The sequence below is a fragment of the Rhinatrema bivittatum genome, chromosome 19, assembly GCF_901001135.1.
Source record: "Rhinatrema bivittatum chromosome 19, aRhiBiv1.1, whole genome shotgun sequence".
Taxonomy (NCBI): Eukaryota; Metazoa; Chordata; class Amphibia; order Gymnophiona; family Rhinatrematidae; genus Rhinatrema; species Rhinatrema bivittatum.
In genome coordinates this window covers 35,302,323-35,320,248 of record NC_042633.1, presented here as the reverse complement: position 1 = coordinate 35,320,248, position 17,926 = coordinate 35,302,323, and the positions used below count along the sequence as shown (strand labels likewise).

At 52.8% G+C, this 17,926-nt stretch overlaps 1 protein-coding gene across 1 annotated transcript in view; it reads left to right on the top strand.

The window, feature by feature from the left end:
* The first annotated feature begins 318 nt into the window (after positions 1 to 318).
* Positions 319 to 17,926, top strand: part of LOC115080374 (HLA class II histocompatibility antigen, DRB1-7 beta chain-like) — a 50,651-nt gene continuing 33,043 nt past the window's right edge. Inside the window, exons 1-3 of the mRNA XM_029584520.1 lie at positions 319 to 509; positions 14,178 to 14,447; positions 17,620 to 17,911. Coding sequence (XP_029440380.1) covers positions 404 to 509; positions 14,178 to 14,447; positions 17,620 to 17,911 — 668 coding nt within the window. The 5' untranslated portion in view covers positions 319 to 403. The remainder of the gene's footprint in view (positions 510 to 14,177; positions 14,448 to 17,619; positions 17,912 to 17,926) is intronic.

Here is a 17,926-nt window from a genome sequence, read left to right as displayed (position 1 = left end):
GGTCCTGGAGCAGGGACCCCCGGCTCTGTACCTGAATGATATAAAGCACCTCGGTCCTGGAGCAGGGACCCCCGGCTCTGTACCTGAATGATATAAAGCACCTCGGTCCTGGAGCAGGGACCCCCGGCTCTGTACCTGAATGATATAAAGCACCTCGGTCTGGGATTTGGAAATTCAAAGGCTCCCGCTTCTCTCTCTGCCTGATCTGGGTCTGAGCCCCACGCTCCGGCGCTGAGAGCTCTCAGGAGCGCTGGCTCTGCTCTCTACCCGGTAACTGATGACGCTGCTCAGACTCAGAACGTGATTGGCTCGCACACTGGTCTCCGGCGTCTCGGGGCGGGGTTTCCCTGCTGTCCCCCAGCACAGGGACTCTCCTGCCTTTAGTCCCTTCTTGTACTTCACGATGGTCTCTGTGCGGGTGCCCGGAGCTGGGGGCTGCTCTCTGGCAGCTCTGATCCTGACCCTCACTGTGCTGAGAATCCACAGAACTCACTGCATGGAGCCTCCAGGTAAGGAGCAGGGAGGGGCTCTGGGGTCAGGGGATCTCTGATAGTGACAGAGCTGAGACCGCACAGAACTCACTGCATGGAGCTTCCAGGTAAGGAGCAGGGAGGGGGTCTGGGGTGAGGGATCTCTGATAGTGACAGTGCTGAGACCCCACAGAACTCACTGCAGGGAGCCTCCAGGTAAGGAGCAGGAAGGGGCTCTGGGGTCAGGGGATCTCAGATAGTGACAGGGCTGAGACCCCACATAACTCATTGCAGGGAGCCTCCAGGTAAGGAGCAGGGAGGGGGTCTGGGGTCAGGAGATCTCTGATAGTGACAGCACTGAGACCCCACAGAACTCACTGCATGGAGCCTCCGGGTAAGGAGCAGGGAGGGGGTCTGGGGTGAGGAGATCTCTGATAGTGACAGGGCTGAGACCCCACAGAACTCACTGCATGGAGCCTCCAGGTAAGAGTGGGAAGGGACTCCGAGGTGAGGGATCTCTGATAGTGACAGGGCTGAGACCCCACAGAACTCACTGCATGGACCCTCCAGGTAAGGAGCAGGGAGGGGCTCTGGGGTCAGGGGATCTCTGATAGTGACAGGGCTGAGACCCCACAGAACTCACTGCAGGGACCCTCCAGGTAAGGAGCAGGGAGGGGCTCTGGGGTGAGGGATCTCTGATAGTGACAGGGCTGAGACCTCACAGAACTCACTGCAGGGACCCTCCAGGTAAGGAGCAGGGAGGGGCTCTGGGGTCAGGGGATCTCTGATAGTGACAGCACTGAGACCCCACAGAACTCACTGCATGGAGCCTCTAGGTAAGGAGCAGGGAGGGGCTCTGGGGTCAGGGGATCTCTGATAGTGACAGCACTGAGACCCCACAGAACTCACTGCATGGAGCCTCTAGGTAAGGAGCAGGGAGGGGCTCTGGGGTCAGGGATCTCTGATAATGACAGTGCTGAGACCCCACAGAACTCACTGCATGGAGCCTCCAGGTAAGGAGCAGGGAGGGGCTCTGGGGTGAGGGATCTCTGATAGTGACAGGGCTGAGACCCCACAGAACTCACTGCAGGGACCCTCCAGGTAAGGAGCAGGGAGGGGCTCTGGGGTCAGGGGATCTCTGATAATGACAGCACTGAGACCCCACAGAACTCACTGCATGGAGCCTCTAGGTAAGGAGTAGGGAGGGGCTCTGGGCTCAGGGGATCTCTGATCGTGACAGCACTGAGACCCCACAGAACTCACTGCAGGGACCCTCCAGGTAAGGAGCAGGGAGGGGCTCTGGGGTCAGGGGATCTCTAATAGTGACAGCACTGAGACCCCACAGAACTCACTGCAAGAGAGACATTGGAGAACTGTGAGGAAGACCACTCTGAGAGCTGCGCCTTCCTGCATGGATCCCTTCCAGCCTGGGATCCAGGGCGTGAGCAAGAGAGACGCTGGGGAACTGTGAGGAAGACCACTCTGAGAGCTGCGCCTTCCTGCATGGATCCCTTCCAGCCTGTGATCCGGAGCGTGAGCAAGAGAGACGCTGGGGAACTGTGAGGAAGACCACTCTGAGAGCTGCGCCTTCCTGCATGGATCCCTTCCAGCCTGGGATCCGGAGCGTGAGCAAGAGAAACGCTGGAGAACTGTGAGGAAGACCACTCTGAGAGCTGCGCCTTCCTGCATGGATCCCTTCCAGCCTGGGATCCGGAGTGTGAGCAAGAGAGACGCTGGAGAACTGTGAGGAAGACCACTCTGAGAGCTGCGCCTTCCTGCATGGATCCCTTCCAGCCTGGGATCCGGAGCGTGAGCAAGAGAAATGCTGGAGAACTGTGAGGAAGACCACTCTCAGAGCTGCGCCTTCCTGCATGGATCCCTTCCAGCCTGGGATCCGGAGCGTGAGCAAGAGAGACGCTGGAGAACTGTGAGGAAGACCACTCGGAGACCTATTGAGGACCCCCGAGTTGGAGCCTTCACCCTCGGGGGGAGAGAAGATTGGGGCTCTGCGCAGAGACTGTTTTATTCTTATGTCTGCCCCCCCCTCCCCCCCCCCCCCCCCCCCCCCCCCCCCCCCCCCCCGGCGGAGGGATTATCCCGAGCCCACCTAACGATCCCCCCGCCCACTTGGAAACCTCATGTATCCCAGCCCTGGAGGGTGGGAGGTAAAAAGAGACTCCCTCACAGAGAGACAGGAAGGGACAGGGAGTTGCATAGGCGTCTTTGGTGATTGGACCGTGCCATTAACTCGAGCAGTAAGTTTTCTGTAAAGTTTCATTGTGGACGCTCCATCCTGGTCTCCTGCGTGTTCCTACATTCGGAGCGGCCGACGCGATACCACCTCTCCCGGGTAAAAAAGAGCCAGAGTGACCCCCCAGCCCCCCTGAGGGCCATGGAGGAGAAATCCCTCTTCCCCCCACCACTAAAGAACTCAGCCCTGGAGTCCAATTTAAAGAATCAGCGCCAGCCCCAAGATACACAGATTCTTTTATGGCCCCCGTTGGTAGTTACTCGCCACCCGAAGATGGGGTTACACAGGCCTTTAGGTTTTATGCTTCCGAGTTGAGGAGATTTAGGATTTACAGAGGATTGTTAGGGGTTTCTAGGAGGATGATGTGGTTATACTATGCTAAGTGGAAAGATTATTTGTTGTTATGAACATTTCATACCTGTAATGTGCCTGATGTTCATTTATTGTGTACCAGGATGACTTTTAGAGTATATTGTTCTCCTATATTAACAGATTTTGCTGATACTTTTATTGCGTGTACCAGGATGACTTTTAGAGTATATTCTTCTCCTATATTAACAGATTTTGCTGATACGTTTATTGTGTGTACCAGGATGACTTTTAGAGTATATTGTTCTCCTATATTAACAGATTTTGCTGATACGTTTATTGTGTGTACCAGGATGACGTTTAGAGTATATTGTTCTCCTATGTTAACAGATTTTGCTGATACGTTTATTGTGTGTACCAGGATGACTTTTAGAGTATATTGTTCTCCTATATTAACAGATTTTGCTGATACGTTTATTGTGTGTACTAGGATGACGTTTAGAGTATATTGTTCTCCTGTATTAACATATTTTGCTGATACTTTTATTGTGTGTACTAGGATGACTTTTAGAGTATATTCTTCTCCTATATTAATAGATTTTGCTGATACTTTTATTGTGTGTACTAGGATGACTTTTAGAGTATATTGTTCTCCTGTATTAACAGATTTTGCTGATACTTTTATTGTGTGTACTAGGATGACTTTTAGAGTATATTCTTCTCCTATATTAACAGATTTTGCTGATACGTTTATTGTGTATACCAGGATGACTTTTAGAGTATATTCTTCTCCTATATTAATAGATTTTGCTGATACGTTTATTGTCTGTACTAGGATGACTTTTAGAGTATATTGTTCTCCTATATTAACAGCTTTTGCTGATACGTTTATTGTGTGTACCGGGATGATGTTTAGAGTATATTGTTCTCCTATATTAACAGATTTTGCTGATACGTTTATTGTGTGTACCAGGATGACTTTTAGAGTATATTGTTCTCCTATATTAACAGATTTTGCTGATATGTTTATTGTGTGTACCAGGATGACTTTTAGAGTATATTCTTCTCCTATATTAACAGATTTTGCTGATATGTTTATTGTGTGTACCAGGATGACTTTTAGAGTATATTCTTCTCCTATATTAACAGATTTTGCTGATACGTTTATTGTGTGTACTAGGATGACTTTTAGAGTATTTTGTTCTCCTATATTAACAGATTTTGCTGATACGTTTATTGTGTGTACCAGGATGACTTTTAGAGTATATTCTTCTCCTATATTAACAGATTTTGCTGATACATTTATTGTCTGTACTAGGATGTGCTGATACGTTTATTGTGTGTACCAGGATGACTTTTAGAGTATATTCTTCTCCTATATTAACAGATTTTGCTGATACGTTTATTGTGTGTACCGGGATGACTTTTAGAGTATTTTGTTTTCCTATATTAACAGATTTTGCTGATACGTTTATTGTGTGTTGTAAGGTTGTGAGTGGCTCTTGGCAGCCTATGGAAGAGCCAGCAATAAAGAAATGCACAGTGCGTCCTGGATTTGTAAGCGCTGGATTTTCTTTAGTGACTATCAGGGGTAAAGTGACTGGGGGCGTCCCTTGACTTCCTGTTTTGTTATGGGGGTGTCCAGCGGTGTTTGATAAGGTTTCATCACACTTTCCGGCAGGTTCAGTTTCTCATGGGCGAGTTGCTGATCCTCGGGAAACGCAGTGCACAAATGTTATTTTATCTGCGCACATCTTGCTTGTGAGCATAAATCAGACTGTTTCTGTACGCAGGTAAATTGTATTTTTGTGTGCACTAAGCAGGTCTTCCTCGCACATTTTCGGGTTTGCCTGCGTTTTTAAACTCCCGGTGCATTAGCTCGCTGCTTGCTTACTGCATCAGGAATTATTCTTTTTATCACCCTGGGCTTTCAGCACACGGCGTATTGCAGCTGCCCCTCGCTGTGTAACTCTTCCTGATTCTGACAGAATATGAAATGACTCTTCATGAAAACATCCGCCGGATCGAAAATATCCACAGCTTCCTGGTCTGCCAGGTGAGAATCCGGCAGGATTTAAACAGCCAGGAGTTAATGCAGGGAGCGATGCTATTGCGCCAGAGAATCTGGACGGGATCCCAGATAAAGTTAAAGGAAGGTTACAGAGGGATCAGTGGCTTTCGTTCAAGCTTTCTGTTAGGGGGTGAATACTAATAACCAGGGTTCAGGGGCCACAGGAAGGGCCACACAGCCAGCCTTTCCCATGGAACGAGCCTCTCCCCACAGAATGTCCAGGGGAGACCGGGGCCCTGCTGGGGTGTGGAGGCAGACGCTCCCCTGTAAAACATCGCAAGTCCCCACCCCCATGAGCTGATCCGGTGCAGCCACTGGGGCCTGACCGCTGCTTTCAATGGTGCAGTCAGAGAAAGCTGTATGACCTCTGATCCCCCAAATTCTCCAGCCGATCTCGGTCCTGGTGGAGGATCCAGCATTGAATCATCATCACCCATGTGTCTGTGAAGCGTCTGAATCCCGAGGTGTGGACGCCCTGAGATGGTGAAACCGCCTCTCACCTATGCTCAGTGTTCTAGGTTAAAACCTCTCTGGGTTTCTGAAAAACGTTGATTCTACATTTACTGCACTGTTGGGTGAATTTTCCTAGGCGTTCCCTGGGTAGAAATGACGCACACATGTGTCAGTGGCTTGTACTCGCGTGCATGCTATTTTATAAACAGGAAAAACATGCCTGTATTTTTGCTTTTGCACGCACATCTACACATGTAAAACAAATGGATCCCCTAGGGCCTAGGGGCATGAAGGCACAAGTTGCTATTTTATGAGACATTTACACCAATGCATTAGGAAACTGTTACTTAGCGAGCACGACTGACAGCAGGCTCGTCTGCTATCTGCTTTTCTGGGTGGGAGGTCTGCGTGAACGTGGGAGGCTCTCGGCGAGCTGCTGGAGGTGTCGGCACACTGGACGTTACAGTTATGCGCGCACGTTTTAAAATAACCTGACTTCCGCATATAAATCGGGGTTTTACACAAGCAAGAGATTTCTTTTCACGTCTAAAACATTCGCATGTATTTTTATAAAATACGAAGGAGAAGCAGGCGCTTTCAGTGCACTGCAGGTATTCGTGAGTAACCGAACGTGCATGCATGGTTTCTAGCCTGCAGGTACCTGATACGGGCAGGGTGTGAAAGTCGGCAGTAGATCACTGCGCAACCATCCACGCATATCTCTGGGGCCGCCTGGGATTTTTGCGACAAGTCATCCTCCGTATTTATATTTATTTATTTATTTATTTAAACTTTTTTATATACCGGTATTAGTATGCATACATCATACCGGTTCACATTGTAACTAAAGGCAGAAATTACAATCAACAGGGAGGGGAAACCAGGAGGATTATACATAGAGCAGGGGGCATAGAAATTGAAGCATTAAAACTGTAACGGGCTATTTACAGGATTATATACAATTATAAGCAGGTTATTTACAGGAAAAGTATAAAAGAGGGTTCAATAGGGCAGGGGCTGGTAGGGGGAGGAGGGGGTGGAGAATTGGTAAGGGTGGGGGGAGGGGGTGCAGATTAGTCAGGGTAGGCTTGTCGGAAGAGCAATGTTTTAAGTTTTTTTCTAAACTTGGAGTAACATGGCTCCAGCCTGAGTGTGGTGGGGAGGGCGTTCCATTGTTTAGGGCCTGCAATGGATATAGCGCGATCCCTAGTTGAGGTAAGGTGGGCTTTTTTTAAGGGGGGAATGGAGAGGGTGCCTTTTATTGACAGTTCGAGTGGGTCGTTCAGTGCGTATGGGACAAAAGGGTTCATCTAGCCAGTTAGAGTTGTAGGAGTAGATGGATTTGTGTACTATGGTTAAGATTTTAAAGAGAATGCGGGATGCGATGGGGAGCCAGTGGAGTTCTTTGAGTATGGGAGTGATGTGATCAGCTTTCCGTGAGTTGGTGATGACCCTGGCGATAGCATTTTGGTACATTTGTAAGGGTTTGGTAGTGGAGGAGGGTAGACCGAGGAGGAGGGCATTACAGTATTTAGGATTAGATAGCGATCTCGGAATAGAGACGTCGTGAATTCTGCACATTTTCTGCTGGGACGATGCAGGGAGGAGAAGGAGAATCTGAGGCGCGGGGCAGGAGATTGTTTTATGAGCAGCGTTTGCTAAGGGGTAGATTTTTAAAAACTGCGCGATTGCGTACTTTTGTTTGCGCAGCAGGAGCAAACAAAAGTCCGCTGGATTTTATAAGATTCGCGCATAGCCGCGCGTATCCTGTAAAATCCTGGATCGGCGCGTGCAAGGCTGCCGATTTTGGGCAGCCGGTGCGCGCCGAGCCGCGCAGCCTGCCTCCATTTCCTCCGAGGCCGCTCCGAAATCGGAGCGGCCTCGGAGGGAACTCTCTTTCGCCCTCCCCTCCCCTTCCCCTCCCTTCCTCTACCTAACCCATCCCCCCGGCACTATCTAAACCCCCCCCACTACCTTTATCCATGGATTTACGCCTCCCGGAGGGAGACGTAAATCCATGCGCGCCAGCGGGCTGCTGGCGCGCCGAGACCCGACCCGGGGGCGGTTCCGGAGGGCGCGGCCACGCCCCCGGAACGCCCCGGCCCAAAACCACGCCCCCGGGCCCGCCCCCAAAACGCCGCGTCGTTCGGCCCCTGCCCCCGGCACGCCCCCGACCAAAAACCCCGGGACCTATGCGCGTCCCGGGGTTCTGCGCGCGCCGGCGCGCAAGACCCTGCTTGCGTAAATCCGGGCGGATTTACGCGAGCAGGGCTTTGAAAATCCGCCCGTAAATGTTTCAGTTAATGCATTGATTCACAATCTCACAACCATTTACCTGCAAAACACGATCTGAAAAATAATGCATGCAGGAAGGATAACTTTCCAGCCCCATATGCGTGAATATACAGCTGTGTGCAGATACACCCTGGGTATTTATAACCCATGCGCGTGATATAAAATGCATACATCTATCCTGCAGCGTTCTCGCCTATGTGACGATACAGGCAAATATAGAATTAAGTTAGCCGGAGAAGCTCCAACTCTATCTGAGACTTATCCAGCTAAGTGCCGCTGAACCTCTGTATTTATTTTATATTCTGCCTCTTCCATTTCTATTTATAGGGCAGATTACAGACTTTACGTTCATAATAAAATGCATAAAATGACAACAGAAAACACATTTTAAAGACGACCAAAACTCGTTAGTACACAGTTTAGATTTCAGGATCATATTAAGCAGAGGCATCAGTGAAATATGTTTTCAGGGGTTTTTTTTAAATTGTTAATATCCGTTTGCCCAGGTAACTTCCCAGGAAGATTATTCACAGAACAGGCCCTGCAGAGGGAGAGGCTGGAACCTGTGCGGTTTTAAGTTGATTTGTATTTAATGATGTATGCGAATATAACGCAGGAAACGCGCGTTTTTTATATTTCTGGATTGAAGAGCAAGGACAGGCCTTTGGTTTTGGATCTGTTTATGATTTTTTTTTAATTTAAGGCAATGATTTTATTATATTATATGCCTTCCTTTTTATGTAGTTGTTTTACATATTATTATTTTTTTTTTTACTATTTAATGTATTTATGTAGCATTTAGGGACGTATATATTTTTCTTGTGAACCGGTATGATTGTATCAGAATATCAGTATATAAAACTAAATAAATAAAATAAGTAAATACTTTTACCTTCTATTATGAAATTATACGCACGGGGATTTTACTTGAGAAATTAAAATAAAACCTACCTGTTTAACAGGCCAATTCAGTAGAGACGCCCGCTCTCCCGGCGCGATACAGTATGCAAATGAGGTGGTGCGGTAGAAACAGGTAAAAGGAGGCGCTAGGGACACTAGCGCATCCCTAGCGCCTCCTTTTAGCCCGGAGCAGCGGCTGTCAGCGGGTTTGACAGCTGACACTCAATTTTGCCGGCATTGGTTCTCGAGCCCGCTGACAGCCACGAGCTCGGAAACCAGATGCCGGCAAAATTGAGCATCCGGTTTTCGGCCGACAGCCGCTGGCCCATTAAAAATTTTCTTTTTTTTTTTTTTTTTTACTCTTCGGGACCTCCGACTTAATATCGCTATATTAAGTCGGAGGGTGCACAGAAAAGCAGTTTTTACTGCTTTTCTGTGCACTTTCCCGGTGCCGGAAGAAATTAGCGCCTATCTTTGGGTCGGCGCTAATTTCTGAGAGTAAAATGTGCGGCTTGGCTGCACATTTTACTTTCTGTATCCCACGCGCATACCTAATAGGGCCATTAACATGCAGTGCTCCTTCGCAGCGCACTGTACTGTATCGGCCTGTAAGTCACCAAAATTATCCACGCCAGAAGGAAATGACCCCGTTTGCGGATTCCTCCACCAGTTCGCCCGGTTCATCTCCAGGTCGTGGAGAGCCTCTTGGCTCTTCAGCCTGCACACCCCCCAGACCCCCCCCCCCCCCCCCCACCCAGAATAAAGGTGTTTAATGTCACTTCCCCCGGGTAATGAGCAGGGATAAATAGCCATGAATAAGTTGCCAAACCTGCACGTGTAGGTCTCTTACAAAATAGCAACAAAATAGCAACAAAATACAAGTACTGAATGCCCCCCAGAATGCCCCCAGACCCCCGCCTTTTGCACCTGTAGACTTCTGCGTGAAACCTCGTTTACACGCTTATGCCTGAGGTTTATAAGCAGTGTATACACTAGTACGTGTTGTTCACGCAGGGATATGCTTAACTTTTCCACCTGCAAGCTTTTTGGAGCTTCACATTAAATACCCTTAACAAGGAAATGAGACTTTCCTGCTGCACTGAGCCCCTTCCAGGACTCGCAGGAGCAGAATTATAACCCTGACAGACTGGGCCCTGGAAGGAGTCGGGGGAATAACCGGATCAGCCTGGAGAATCACAGGTAGGATAATATGAGCCCTGCCGTGCGGGACCTGCCAGCACAGTGGGAAGTTACCAAGGAGCTCTGTGATTTCTTGTGCAATTCCTAAATATAAGTTCTTGTACTCAGGGCCTTTTCTCTGTAATCTCTCTTTCATTACTTGCTTTTGTACTGAAATAAAAGTATTTCAAAAGTCAAAGTCCCTCAGGGTGTGACAGTCTCTCCCCTCTCTCTCTCCTGTCTCAGTCCGTGACAGTCTCTCCCCCTCTCTCCCAGCCAGTGACAGAGTGTGTCCCTCAGGTGTGACAGTCTCTCCCCTCTCTCTCTCAGCCCATGACAGCATGTGTCCCTCAGTGTGTGACAGTCTCTCTCCTTCTCTTTCAGCCCGTGACAGCGTGTGTCCCTCAGTGTGTTACAGTCTCTCCCCCTTTCTCTCTCTCTCAGCCCATGACAGCATGTGTCCCTCAGTGTGTGACAGTCCCTCCCCCCCTGCTCTGTCTCAGCCCGTGACAGCTTGTGTTCCTCAGTGTGTGATGGTCCCTCCCCCCCCTCTGTCTCAGCCCGTGACAGCATGTGTCCCTCAGTGTGTGACAGTCTCTCTCTTTCTCTCTCAGTCCGTGACAGCGTGTGTCCCTCAGTGTGTGACAGTCTCTCCCCCTTTCTCTCTCTCTCAGCCCATGACAGCATGTGTCCCTCAGTGTGTGACAGTCCCTCCCCCCCTGCTCTGTCTCAGCCCGTGACAGCTTGTGTTCCTCAGTGTGTGATGGTCCCTCCCCCCCCCTCTGTCTCAGCCCGTGACAGCATGTGTCCCTCAGTGTGTGACAGTCTCTCTCTCTCTCTCTCAGTCCGTGACAGCGTGTGTCCCTCAGTGTGTGACAGTCTCTCCCCCTTTCTCTCTCTCTCAGCCCATGACAGCATGTGTCCCTCAGTGTGTGACAGTCTCTCCCCCTTTCTCTCTCTCTCAGCTCATCACAGCATGTGTCCCTCAGTATGTGACAGTCTCTCCCCCTCTCTCAGCCCGTGACAGCGTGTGTCCCTCAGTGTGTGACTGTCCCTCCCCCCTCTCTGTCTCAGCCCGTGACAGCATGTGTCCCTTAGTGTGTGACGGTCCCTCCCCCCTTCTCTGTCTCAGCCCATGACAGCGTGTGTCCCTCAGTGTGTGACAGTCTCTCCCTCTCTCTCTCTCAGCCCTTGACAGTGTGTCCTTCAGTGTGACAGTCTCTCCCCCCTTTCTCTCTCTCTCAGCCCGTGACAGCATGTGTCCCTCAGTGTGTGACAGTCTCTCCCCCTTTCTCTCTCTCTCAGCCCATGACAGCATGAGTCCCTCAGTGTGTGACAGTCCCTCCCCCCCTGCTCTGTCTCAGCCCGTGACAGCTTGTGTTCCTCAGTGTGTGATGGTCCCTCCCCCCCCCTCTGTCTCAGCCCGTGACAGCATGTGTCCCTCAGTGTGTGACAGTCTCTCTCTTTCTCTCTCAGTCCGTGACAGCGTGTGTCCCTCAGTGTGTGACAGTCTCTCCCCCTTTCTCTCTCTCTCAGCCCATGACAGCATGTGTCCCTCAGTGTGTGACAGTCCCTCCCCCCCTGCTCTGTCTCAGCCCGTGACAGCTTGTGTTCCTCAGTGTGTGATGGTCCCTCCCCCCCCTCTGTCTCAGCCCGTGACAGCATGTGTCCCTCAGTGTGTGACAGTCTCTCTCTTTCTCTCTCAGTCCGTGACAGCGTGTGTCCCTCAGTGTGTGACAGTCTCTCCCCCTTTCTCTCTCTCTCAGCTCATCACAGCATGTGTCCCTCAGTATGTGACAGTCTCTCCCCCTCTCTCAGCCCGTGACAGCGTGTGTCCCTCAGTGTGTGACTGTCCCTCCCCCCTCTCTGTCTCAGCCCGTGACAGCATGTGTCCCTTAGTGTGTGACGGTCCCTCCCCCCTTCTCTGTCTCAGCCCATGACAGCGTGTGTCCCTCAGTGTGTGACAGTCTCTCCCTCTCTCTCTCTCAGCCCTTGACAGTGTGTCCTTCAGTGTGACAGTCTCTCCCCCTTTCTCTCTCTCTCAGCCCGTGACAGCATGTGTCCCTCAGTGTGTGACAGTCTCTCCCCCTTTCTCTCTCTCTCAGCCCATGACAGCATGTGTCCCTCAGTGTGTGACAGTCCCCTCCCCCCCTGCTCTGTCTCAGCCCGTGACAGCTTGTGTTCCTCAGTGTGTGATGGTCCCTCCCCCCCCTCTGTCTCAGCCCGTGACAGCATGTGTCCCTCAGTGTGTGACAGTCTCTCTCTTTCTCTCTCAGTCCGTGACAGCGTGTGTCCCTCAGTGTGTGACAGTCTCTCCCCATTTCTCTCTCTCTCAGCTCATCACAGCATGTGTCCCTCAGTATGTGACAGTCTCTCCCCCTCTCTCAGCCCGTGACAGCGTGTGTCCCTCAGTGTGTGACTGTCCCTCCCCCCTCTCTGTCTCAGCCCGTGACAGCATGTGTCCCTTAGTGTGTGACGGTCCCTCCCCCCTTCTCTGTCTCAGCCCATGACAGCGTGTGTCCCTCAGTGTGTGACAGTCTCTCCCTCTCTCTCTCTCAGCCCTTGACAGTGTGTCCTTCAGTGTGACAGTCTCTCCCCCTTTCTCTCTCTCTCAGCCCGTGACAGCATGTGTCCCTCAGGGTGTGACAGTCTCTCCCCTCTCTCTCTCCTGTCTCAGTCCGTGACAGTCTCTCCCCCTCTCTCTCAGCCCGTGACAGCGTGTGTCCCTCAGGTGTGACAGTCTTTCCCCCTTTCTCTCTCAGCCTGTGACAGTGTGTGTCCCTCAGTGTATGACAGTCTCTCTCCCCCTCTCTCTCTCAGCCAATGACATCGTGTGTTCCTAAGTGTGTGACAGTCTCTCTCAGCAAATGACAGTGTGTGTCCCTCAGTGTATGACAGTCTCTCTCCCCCTCTCTCTCTCAGCCAATGACAGTGTGTGTCCCTCAGTGTACGACAGTCTCTCCCCCCTCTCTCTCAGCCCATGACAGCGTGTGTCCCTCAGTGTATGACAGTCTCTCCCCCCTCTTTCTCAGCCCGTGACAGCGTTTGTCCCTAAGTGTGTGACAATCTCTCTCCCCTCTCTCTCTCTCAGCCAATGATAGCGTGTGTCCCTCAGTGTATGACAGTCTCTCTCCCCCTCTCTCTCAGCCAATGACAGCGTGTGTCCCTCAGTGTACGACAGTCTCTCTCCCCCCTTTCTCTCTCTCTCAGCCAATGACAGCGTGTGTCCCTCAGTGTACGACAGTCTCTCCCCCCTCTCCCCCTCTCTCCCAGCCAGTGAAGGAGTGTGTCCCTCAGGTGTGACAGTCTCTCCCCCTCTCTCTCTGTCTCAGCCCGTGACAGCGTGTGTCCCTCAGGTGTGACAGTCTCTCCCCCTCTCTCTCTCAGCCCGTGACAGCATGTGTCCCTCAGTGTGTGACAGTCTCTCCACCTCTCTCTCCTTCTCAGCCAGTGTCAGCGTGTGTCCCTCAGTGTGTGACAGTCTCTCCCCCACTCTCTCTCTCTCAGCCTGTGACAGCGTGTCCCTCAATGTGTGACAGTCTCTCCCCCCTTTATTTCAGCCCTTGACAGTGTGTGACAGTCTCTCCCCCTCTCTCTCTGTGTCTCAGCCTTTGACAGTGTCCCTTAGTGTGTGACAGTCTCTCCCCCTCTCTCTCTGTGTCTCAGCCCGTGACAGCGTGTGTCCCTCACTGTGTGACAGTCTCTCCCCCTCTCTCTCTGTGTCTCAGCCCATGACAGCGTGTGTCCCTCAGGTGTGACAGTCTCTCCCCCTCTCTCTCTCAGCCCGTGACAGCATGTGTCCCTCAGTGTGTGACAGTCTCTCCACCTCTCTCTCCTTCTCAGCCAGTGTCAGCGTGTGTCCCTCAGTGTGTGACAGTCTCTCCCCCACTCTCTCTCTCTCAGCCTGTGACAGCGTGTCCCCTCAATGTGTGACAGTCTCTCCCCCCTTTATTTCAGCCCTTGACAGTGTGTGACAGTCTCTCCCCCTCTCTCTCTGTGTCTCAGCCTTTGACAGTGTCCCTTAGTGTGTGACAGTCTCTCCCCCTCTCTCTCTGTGTCTCAGCCCGTGACAGCGTGTGTCCCTCACTGTGTGACAGTCTCTCCCCCTCTCTCTCTGTGTCTCAGCCCATGACAGTGTGTCCCCCTCAGTGTGTGACAGTCTCTCCCCCTCTCTCTCTGTGTCTCAGCCCGTGACAGCGTGTGTCCCTCAGTGTGTGACAGTCTCTCCCCCTCTCTCTCTCTCTTGCAGCAGTTTTCCTCTATCAAGTGAAGTTCGAGTGTCACTTCGGCCCCGGCGGGGAGGGGATGCGGTTCCTGCAGCGGCACTTCAGTAACCGGGAGGAGTTCATGTACTTTGACAGTGAGATCGGGCACTTCGTGGGGAGGACGGAGCAGGGGGTGAAGGAGGCGGAGGCCCAGAACAAGGACCCGGTGGTGCTGGAGGACGCGAGGGCTGAGGTGGAGCGATTCTGCAAACACAACTACGGGGCGCAGAAACCCTTCACGGAGGAGCGGAGAGGTGAGAGGGGGGGGGGAGGGGAGGGTGCAGGCACAGGTTCCCACTCCCCGCTCAGGAATGGAGGGTGAGGCGAGGCATTCCCTGCCCCCCCCCCCAGGTCCACCAGAGCCACGGGAAATGAGACCCTGATGGGGGGCAGCAGGGACCCTCGGTCTCTGCAATCCATAGAAACAGAGAAATGAAGGCAGAAAAAGACCAAATGGCCCATCCAGTCTGCCCAGCAAGCTCCCACACTTGTTTTCCCATCCTACACTTATCTGTTTCACCGAGCACCAGGTTCAGGGCCCTTGTTGGTAATTGTTTGATTCAAATTTCCTGCCATCCCCTGTCATTGATGCAGTGAGTAATGTTGGAGGTCATCAAAGGTGAATCATAAGGCTTAATGGTTAAGGGTACTAACCGCCACATCCAGCAAGTTACCCCAATGCTTGTTTGCCCAGACTGCACAGATCAATGCCTTGTTGGATGTTGTCTGAATGCAAATCCTTTTTTCCACATTTATTCCTGCCCTTGAAGCAGAGAGCAATCCAGGGACCCTGTGTCCTTCTGTCACTGCACTCCTGTGACCCTGTGTCCCTCTCTCCATGCCTGTGTGACCCTGTGTCCCTGCATTCCTGACTCTTCTCTGCCCCTGCCTCTGTGACCCTGTGTCCCTCTGTCTCTGCCTCTGTGACCCTGTGTCCCTCTCTCCCTGCCTCTGTGACCCTGTGTCTCTCTGTCCCTGCCTGGGTGACTCTGTGTCCCTCTCTCCCTGCCTCTGTGACCCTGTGTCCCTCTCTCCCTGCCTGGGTGACTCTGTGTCCCTCTCTCCCTGCCTGGGTGACCCTATGTCCCTCTCTCTCTGCCTGGGTGACTCTGTGTCCCTCTCTCCCTGCCTATGTGACCCTGTGTCCCTCTCTCCCTGCCTGGGTGACTCTGTGTCCCTCTCTCCCTGCCTGTGTGACCCTGTGTCCCTCTCTCCCTGCCTGTGTGACCCTGTGTCCCTCTCTCCCTGCCTGTGTAACCCTGTGTCCCTCTCTCCCTGCCTGGGTGACCCTGTGTCCCTCTCTCCCTGCCTGGGTGACTCTGTGTGACTCTCTCCCTGCCTGGGTGACCCTGTGTCCCTCTCTCCCTGCCTGTGTAACCCTGTGTCCCTCTCTCCCTGCCTGGGTGACTCTGTGTCCCTCTCTCCCTGCCTGTGTAACCCTCTGTCCCTCTCTCCCTGCCTGGGTGACTCTGTGTCCCTCTCTTCCTGCCTGTGTGACTCTGTGTCCCTCTCTCCCTGCCTGGGTGACTCTGTGTCCCTCTCTCCCTGCCTGTGTAACCCTGTGTCCCTCTCTCCCTGCCTGGGTGACTCTGTGTCCCTCTCTTCCTGCCTGGGTGACTCTGTGTCCCTCTCTCCCTGCCTGGGTGACTCTGTGTCCCTCTCTCCCTGCCTGGGTGACTCTGTGTCCCTCTCTCCCTGCCTGTGTAACCCTGTGTCCCTCTCTCCCTGCCTGTGTAACCCTGTGTCCCTCTCTCCCTGCCTGTGTGACCCTGTGTCCGTGCCTCTGTGCCCCTGTCTCTCTCTGTCCCTGCCTCTGTGACTCTTTGTTCCTCTCTCCCTGCCTCTGTGACCCTGTGTCCCTCTCTCCCTGCCTGTGTGACCCTGTGTCCCTCTCTCCCTGCCTCTGTGACCCTGTGTCCGTGCCTCTGTGCCACTGTCTCTCTCTGTCCCTGCCTCTGTGACTCTGTGTCCCTCTCTCCCTGCCTCTATGACCCTGTGTCCCTCTCTCCCTGCCTCTGTGACCCTGTGTCCCTCTCTCCCTGCCTGTGTGACTCTGTGTCCCTCTCTCCCTGCCTGGGTGACCCTGTGTCTCTCTCTCCCTACCTGGGAGACTCTGTGTCCCTTCTCCCTGCCTGGGTGACTCTGTGTCCCTCTCTTCCTGCCTGTGTGACCCTGTGTCTCTCTGTCCCTGCCTGTGTGACTCTGTGTCCCTCTGTCTCTGCCTCTGTGACCCTGTGTCCCTGCCTGTGTGACTCTGTGTCCCTCTCTCCCTGCCTCTGTGACCCTGTGTCTCTCTCTCCCTGCCTGTGTGACTCTGTGTCCCTCTGTCTCTGCCTCTGTGACCCTGTGTCCCTCTCTCCCTGCCTCTGTGACCCTGTGTCCCTCTCTCCCTGCCTGCCTGTGCATTGCCTGCTTCTGTCCCTGCACCCAGCTCCTCTCACAGACTCTCACATTGCTGGGCCTGGCATTTGTTTAATTCCCACTCAGCGACTGGTGCAGGGGCCCTCAGATCCTCTGGGCAGGATGTGCGGGATGTCCCATCCCCTGGAAATGCAGGTTTAGCTGGGGCTGGGGACACAGCCTCCCGCTGCCTGTGAGCTCCTTAAACGACCCCAAAGAGTTTGTTAGGAGCCCTGGAAGCACAGCTGATTGAGAGCCTCTCCTGCCCTCTCCTGAACTGCCTTCCTGCCATGGGCTCGGCCCTCCCAATGCTGCCTGCAGAAATCCTCTCTTTACTGAGTTTTCACAAGCGCAAAACATCCCTCCCAAACCTCCCTCTCAGGTATTACAGCACAGACAGTCCCTGCAGATTGGTTTTTATTCTCAGCAGCGTTTTGGCGTCCTTGCTTTGCACTGCATTGGGGTGGGAGCCTATTTTATTATCCCTGCCAGACCCTGTGCCCATCGGATAACAAATTCTTTCAGATAAATAAATAAATAAAGTGAAGCTCGTAACACGTTTCACAATCACAGGGAGTATTTTAGGCAGAAGGCGCCTCGTTTGTATGGGGGTTCCTTTACATTTTCTTTTGACTGCCGGTTTCTTCCAGCTGAATGGGGACCAGGGCTGGGATTTGGCCCCCACCAGCATCATTATTAACTCCCCCCCCCCCAAACCTAGTCCAGCCATTGCAGAGAGAGTCCCGTGCCTGGGGGAGCCCTGCAATCCCAATTCCAGCCTGCGGGTGTCACTGTTGCATGATGAGCATGACTCCCCCCCACCCTCCCACAGTCTGTGAGTGCTACCTCCGCAGCCCTGCTCCCGAGCCCCCGGGACGGCCCAGCTCTTTCCTTTCCACATAGCTGAGGCGGCTCTGGGTCTCGGTGCTGCCCCGGATCTCAGGGCATTACAGGGACAGTCACTGACCCCTGTCTGAAGCTTCCCCGGGGGAATAATAACCAAGCTCTCTCTGTCCTGCTTTACAGTTCCTCCCAATGTTAAAATCACCCCCAGCAGGGCCCTCAGCCTGGATCACCAGAACCTGCTGGTTTGCTTCGTCAGCGGTTTCTTCCCCTCCGAGATCCAGGTGAAGTGGCTGAGGAACGGGGTGGAGGAGAGCGGGGTGGTGTACGCGCAGCTCCTGCAGAACGGAGACTGGACCTATCGGGTGGAGGCCATCCTGGAGACGGTGCCGGAGCACGGGGACAGCTACACCTGCGAGGTGGAGCACAGCAGCCTGCAGGAGCCCCTCAGGGTGCACTGGAGTAAGAGACCCCCGCCCTCTCTACCTTA